The following is a 6,507-nucleotide window of genomic DNA, read 5'->3' as shown; positions in this document are numbered from 1 at the left end:
CTCTCTCTCTCTCTCTTTTTTCAGCCCACACAAAATTCCTATTCTGATTTTGCTATGTTTTCTTCCTGTACACACATATGTGATATTTCACCGCAATAAGCCACAATGTTGAAATAGCAATTATGCTGAGTATACTGTGCTAAGTAAGAAAGCATATGACCATGGCCTTTATTGGTACAATTGATTCAAGTTTAAGAAAAGAACTGTTTTGTGCTGTATCATCTGTGCTTGCTTAAACTCTCTCATCAGGTAAACAGCCTAGCAAAAAGTAGAGCAACGAGAAGGAACCCCACGCTTACAAAGCCATGCCAACCGCAATGCAGTTTGTAGCCGGTGCTGTCTTTTTGTGCCTCCAAGCAAACATTTTCTTCAGCTCTCCCCTAAACCGATCATGTAACCAGGCATAAAGGAAAGCATTTGTGCAAGCAGACATCATGGCAAACCAATGGCAAATCAGCTGAATAAGGTTGAAGTATTGCTTGTCTATCAGTCTGATCTCAACATCTTTGATGACATTGAAGAGATGCAGCGGCAGCCAGCAAACTCCAAAGGCAGTGACCGCCAAGACGAGCAGGCGAAAAGTCTTCTTCCGCTTAGCTTGGTCGCATTCAGTTTGGCTCTGAGTAACATTACCAGGAACGACACGGTTTTTCAGCTTGACTGAGATCCTCAGATAGGAGACAGAGATGACCATTAAGGGCAGAATGTAGGTGAGGATGAGGGTGCTGTAGGCATAAGCTAAGCGGTCCCTCTTCCAGTGGAACCAAAATTCTTCACAGATGGAGAAGTCCAGCTCTGGAAATTCTGCATGGTAAGTATGGACCAAGGCTGGGGCAGCTAGTATGCAACTCAACAGCCAAATACCAGCCAGGATATACACACAGATGGATATTGTCAGTCTCCTCTGAAGGGGATAAACCATGGCGAAGTACCTGTCTACAGCAATGACAGTCAAGGTGAAAACAGACACAAATACTGTGACCGGCTGCATCAGGAACACAAAGTAGCACATGAAGCGTCCATAGATCCACCCTCTGGGTTCAAAGGCATATGCCAATGTCAGCGGTACACATGTGGCACACATTAGCATGTCTGAGAATGCCAAGTTGCCCACAAGGAAATTGGTGACATTGTGCATTTTTTTAGTCTTGCAGATAACATAAATGAGGAGATAATTCCCAATGATGCCAACAAAGACCACCAGAGAGTAGCAAGAAATTATGAGAGGCTTGAAGAACTGGACAAGCTGGAGCCCCAGGAAGAGGCTGCTGGTGTTGCTCTGAATTGCAGAAAGAAGGCTCTGAGAGGTCAGATTCGCTGGATCCATTGCCTTTTCCCACTGTTACAATTTCCTTGCCAATAAAATTAATCTGAGCACATAAGCATGCTCGTATTGCCATTAATTTTTGTTTAAATCATCTTGGGATGATGGACAGATTTAATCTTGAGTTTGGCCACCTGACATTTGCATGTATTCATCTGAAAAAGAAAAAATGCAGAAGTGAGCCTCACTAGATGCTTCCTTACACATAGGAATACTAAGATACAATCAAACTTACAGGACTCTCTCTTCCCTTCCACATAAATCCAACTCTGTCCCTTTAAAATCATGCAGCTGAGAAAATCATTACTGCACTAAGAACTATACTTACAGCTGTTCTCTCCAGAAGTCCGATGTCATTCTGCATCTTCTTCTTCTTCTTAATCTCATTTGATTTTCAAATCCATGACCAATTAGAGATGCTTGTTAACAGCAAGCAGGAGGGAGAAAGCAAGCAAGCAAGCAAGCTGTGCTTGGTGAATTAAAATACACAGATTGGAGGGTTTTAGCAGGCTTCCCTATATACTCAAAATGAATTTTGGGGGGAGGGTTCTGTCTCCATTTGTTGCGTGCCTTCGGGGAAGTCTGTGGATCTCTCTTTTCTCTCTTGGTTGGCAAGCCATCCCTGAGACACTTTATCAACGAGAACATCTGAGCTCGTCCAGGTGCTGAGCTTCCAGCTTCCAGCACTGAAATAGAGAGAGCTTTGGCGCCACTGACTTTTTAGAACAGGAATGTGGCTAAAAGGATGAAGTAGTAAAAAAAAATATCAACACTACAAGAGGGACTCGGCTACATGGAGATCAAAAAAATCTGTCCTGCAGTTGTGAGTTATATCAAATCATATTTAACTATAAGGTTTGTTGGTTCCACCAGAGTTTAGCACGTTGCATTAAGTTTGGAAAATGAAGTCCCTTGTCTGCCTAAGTTGTATGTTATCTGAATTTATATTGCCAAGGAATGAGGAATATGTGTTATGAATAGAATAGACTGAACATTTCATTTCTTTCAAATAATCACTTGAGCACACAGATTTAGTGATGCCAGCTAGTTTGGTATTTTATTTATTCTCTGCTCCCTTGCTTCTTTTCCTGTTTCTAACATTCTTTGCTGGAAAATGATTTAAGTGCAATAAATATTCAAAGTCGGTTTTGTTATTGTAATAGTTAACTCTGTATTTTCTCTTTCCAGCTTCCAGTGAGACTGCTTAAATTACCTTGTCAGAGAACAACCACGCTGAAATCTACTCAGTTATCATCAAATGTTGACTATCAGAGGAAATAATTGTACAGCCCTCGAGTATAATCATATTCAGAGCTTTGCTGATTATCCCAAGATAACTTGTTTTGAATTTAAATTCCTTGTTTTGCATCAATAAATACCATCAGTTTGCTTTATCATTGTTCAGAGATTAACTTATCCTTTTCTAGTGTCATGAATACGAGCTCATGGTTTACATAAATGAGATAAATAAATAACAAAAACAATTGAAATTGGAAAGCTTGGCATATTTTTTCAGACTAATCACTGGAATGTGGATCGCTCTGGTTAATGCTCTGACAGGAGCATTAAAATTATTTTTTTAGTTATAATCATAAAATTAAAGCTCTGCTCATTTTTGTAGAGAAAAACACAAAGACAGGTGCATGTTTTCCCCAGACCTAGAAAGGCACGCTGTTTGAAAGAACAGCATAACTAGTGTGTTTTTTTCTGTTCCAATTCAACTTTAAATAGTGTTTTCATAAGAACTGAATTGGTAGACATACCAGCTGCAGGGTAAATATAAATAATGAATTCTCATCTAATGCTTAGGTAATGGAGTAAATCATAAGATTACGGTAATTCTGAAAACTTGAGATGGAGTTTTTTTTGGCAGGGAGGAGGGCATCAATCCTATTATTTGTAAATGTGTATATATCATTAGTTAATTGTTCCATAATTCCTCCCCTCCCCTATTCCTCCCCTCTCCGCTCCTTTCCCTTGCAGCTGCATCATCCTGTTCCATTGGGATTCACCAAGACATCCAGGTTTGTTTGCACTTACCCAATATGGGAACTTCATCCTATATTTATGCCACTGATTTTTTCCTAACACAGATGACATTTGCCTCTTCTGACATTTATTTTGCTGGGTTTTTAGGCAAAATATTTCAGCTTCTTAAAATCCACCAGAGCCTTCGTACTGTTGTCTATCATTGGGTCATCTGCAAATTTAGTAATCATGTTTTCTAACCTCTCATACAGGTCTTTTATAAATATGGCCAACAGCACAGACCTAGGAGGATCTATTTCTGTAAAATTATTCCGACATTGTTGCAACCATCATGCAAGGTCTTTATAAAGCTGGTAGCTTCTGAAACAGGGAAAAGTCAGCTGAGCAATAGATGGCAGCAAACAGTTTGATTAAGGTATAGCATATCATCCTCACTCCCAGAGTGTTGGAATGGATGCTTCTCATGTTTTCAATATTAAGTCAACTCAGGAAGGATAACTGGATAAGTTTGTTCACACAAAAAGAAAGTGACACTTCAAAGACTAATATATTTATTGTGATTTAAGTCTCTACTTCATCGTATCCAAGAAGCATATTCCTTATTTGGGAAAATGTATTTGCACATAGATATAGACAGGGGAATGAAATTGTAAAGTCAAAGAAATAGAATGCCAAACTTATGGATTGTGAAAAAAATATTAAAGTATAAATTGTGTAAAATAGATAGTGACAATTCATAGAGCTATTTTGATAGTAAAAACACAATTCTTATAGCTATGTTTACTGACACGTATTATCTTTCTTAACAGTGTAAAGATGTTTTAATGTTGCATTCCCAAACCACTCACATAATATTTTACATTAGTTGAATGTATTAGTTGAATATATTCAGTTAACCATGTTTGTATAGCTTCCATAACTAGCAATTCTTGATATATGGATCTAATGAAGTGGGAGATGGAATTGTTTCCAGTGTTTCCAAGCAACCACAACTATTGGAAAGATTTAGCAGGAAAGATTTCAATGACTTATAGAAAAGGAAGGAGCTATAATATGTGTCACAAAATACAATTTTAACAGATGTACAGTGTTACTTATATAATGTACTGTACACAATATCTGCAATGTTTTCAGTAAAACATTCACCACTCTTCTAATGCAGCAGAATATTTTTATGCATCAAGGAAAGAACAAATCCTACCACCAGAGACTTTCACGATACCAAAATGAATTTGATAAAAATGCATTTTAATCTCAGTTGCTCCCCACTGCCAGGTTTGACTATGAATATATTCTTCGTTGTGTTGGAGAAGAACAAGACAGATGTGGAGTAGACAGTGAAACATGTCATCAGTTTAGAGTCCACAGGAGATCCAAGTCCAACCTTCCTTGAATTCCCCTGACCTTTATTTAAAACTAATGTAGTGCTGACCATTATCCCAAAAAATGCTTTTCAAAAGGCAACTGGACTTTCTTAGGTTTTTCTTCTTGAAAAAGTTTTGTTTTTCATCCAAGAAGCTTCTTTGGGAAAAAGAAAACTAAAAAAATCCAATTGCCTTCTGAAAAGCACCTTTGGGCAACCATGACCTGGATGACTGAGAACCTCTATAGAGTTTCTCTGACCATTAGTTAACCAGATTCTTGTGCAGAGGGTTCAATAAATTGTCTAGGCTGCAACCGTCCTGATTCTTTGTGCCTGACGGGTTGCCTTTTGTTTGTGTGTTTGTTTTACAGAGTCTGACATTTGTTTTGTTCTGCTTTGCTTTTTGGAGCAGGGTTTGACTGTCATTTTCAACACAAAAATACTGCTGTTTTCAACACGGAACCATTAAACAATAGAGACTCTTGTCTGTCATGAAATCAGGGGCACTTATTGATCAGATAACAATGCTTACAGTTGCACTTTGCCCAGAGGGAACTACTCTCCTGGGCCAGACAAGTAGTTTTTTAAGTTCTTCCCTAAAGCTATCGTGAAGCCAGGCATATATAAAGGGGTTATAACAGGCAGAACTCATAGCAAACCAATGACAAACCAGTTGGATAAGGCTGAAATAATAAGCATCAATTGCATGGATGTTAACGTCCCGGATAAAGTTGAAGGCGTGAAGGGGAAGCCAGCAAACTCCAAAGACCACAACCACCATGACCAACAAGTAGAAGGTCCTCTTCCGCCTGGCTCTGTCCCAGTCTGCCTGGTTTTTAGTGATGCTCCCTGGCATCACCCTGTTTTTTAGTTTGAGGGAGATCTTGATGTAGGAAATGAGGATGGCGAGCAAAGGAAAAAAATAAGTGATGAGCAGCAGGCCCAAAGCATAGGTTTGTCTTTGGTGCTCTTGCTCCCCCCAGAACTCCTCACATAGGATGACACCTTGCTTATCCAGCTCGACATAATAGGTATGTGCCATAGCAGGCAAGGCTAAGCAGCAGGACAGAATCCAGATAAAGAGGATCATATAAGCGCTAAGCTGAAGGGAGACACGGCGTCGCAGAGGGTGTATAATGACAATGTACCGGTCGACTGCAATAGTGACCAAGGTGAAGATAGAGACATAAACTGTCACTGGCTGCATGAAGTAGACAAAGTAGCACATAGTGCTGCCAAAAATCCAGCCCCGTGGCTCGAATACATAGGCAAGAGTAAGTGGGACGCATGTGGTGCACATCGCCACATCTGAAAGGGCTAGGTTCCCAATGAGGAAGTTGGTGACATTGTGCATCTTCTTGACATGTAGAATGACATGGACCAGGAGGCAGTTACCTACCATCCCAATAATGACCACACCTGTGTACAACAGGATGATCAACAATTTGAGTTGCTGCACCAGCTGCAAACCCTGGAAAAATATATTAGTCTCATTCATAGAAGAGTTGAGAGCTACTGCAGTGGTGTTTGTAGGAAGGATGCTAGAACCTTCAAATGATCCATACATTTTGGCCTGTAAGATAACAAAACATAGTTGTAAGTATGTTCTTTAGGTATAATCCACTTATTTTGATTGTGGGTTCATGTTTCTAATTTGCATCTCATTTACAGTTCCAAAATCTGCTTCTTCATCTTATAGAATATTCGTTTTCAGCATCAGGAAAGGTATGTGTGCACACAAACACACTCATCCACATACATGCATATACACAAACATATATTTTTATCTTTATGATCTGGTTACTCATTCTGCTGCTTTACTTTTGTTTGT

The 6,507-nt window shown here is 39.3% G+C and overlaps 2 protein-coding genes across 2 annotated transcripts; both read right to left on the bottom strand.

Annotated features, from left to right (window-relative positions):
• Positions 1 to 295: 295 nt before the first annotated feature.
• On the bottom strand, positions 296 to 1,327 carry LOC113411971 (prolactin-releasing peptide receptor-like). Its single transcript, XM_026667287.1, has one exon. The coding sequence runs from the start codon at positions 1,325 to 1,327 to the stop codon at positions 296 to 298; it is 1,032 nt and encodes a 343-aa protein (XP_026523072.1).
• A 2,775-nt stretch (positions 1,328 to 4,102) lies between these two features.
• Positions 4,103 to 6,244, bottom strand: LOC113411962 (prolactin-releasing peptide receptor-like). The gene has a single exon (XM_026667275.2). It carries the CDS (start codon positions 6,241 to 6,243, stop codon positions 5,191 to 5,193), a length of 1,053 nt encoding a protein of 350 aa, XP_026523060.1. The 5' UTR covers position 6,244; the 3' UTR covers positions 4,103 to 5,190.
• Positions 6,245 to 6,507: the final 263 nt, after the last annotated feature.

This window comes from Notechis scutatus, chromosome 4 (assembly GCF_049901735.1).
Source record: "Notechis scutatus isolate UNSWTSFEM ecotype Mainland chromosome 4, rNotScu1.2, whole genome shotgun sequence".
NCBI classification, from domain to species: domain Eukaryota; kingdom Metazoa; phylum Chordata; class Lepidosauria; order Squamata; family Elapidae; genus Notechis; species Notechis scutatus.
This window is presented reverse-complemented; position numbering and strand designations above follow the sequence as displayed.

Excerpts from the sequence above, each read along its gene's own strand:
- LOC113411971 (XM_026667287.1), bottom strand. The coding sequence starts at position 1,327 with ATGGATCCAGCGAATCTGACCTCTCAGAGCCTTCTTTCTGCAATTCAG.
- LOC113411962 (XM_026667275.2), bottom strand. The coding sequence starts at position 6,243 with ATGTATGGATCATTTGAAGGTTCTAGCATCCTTCCTACAAACACCACT.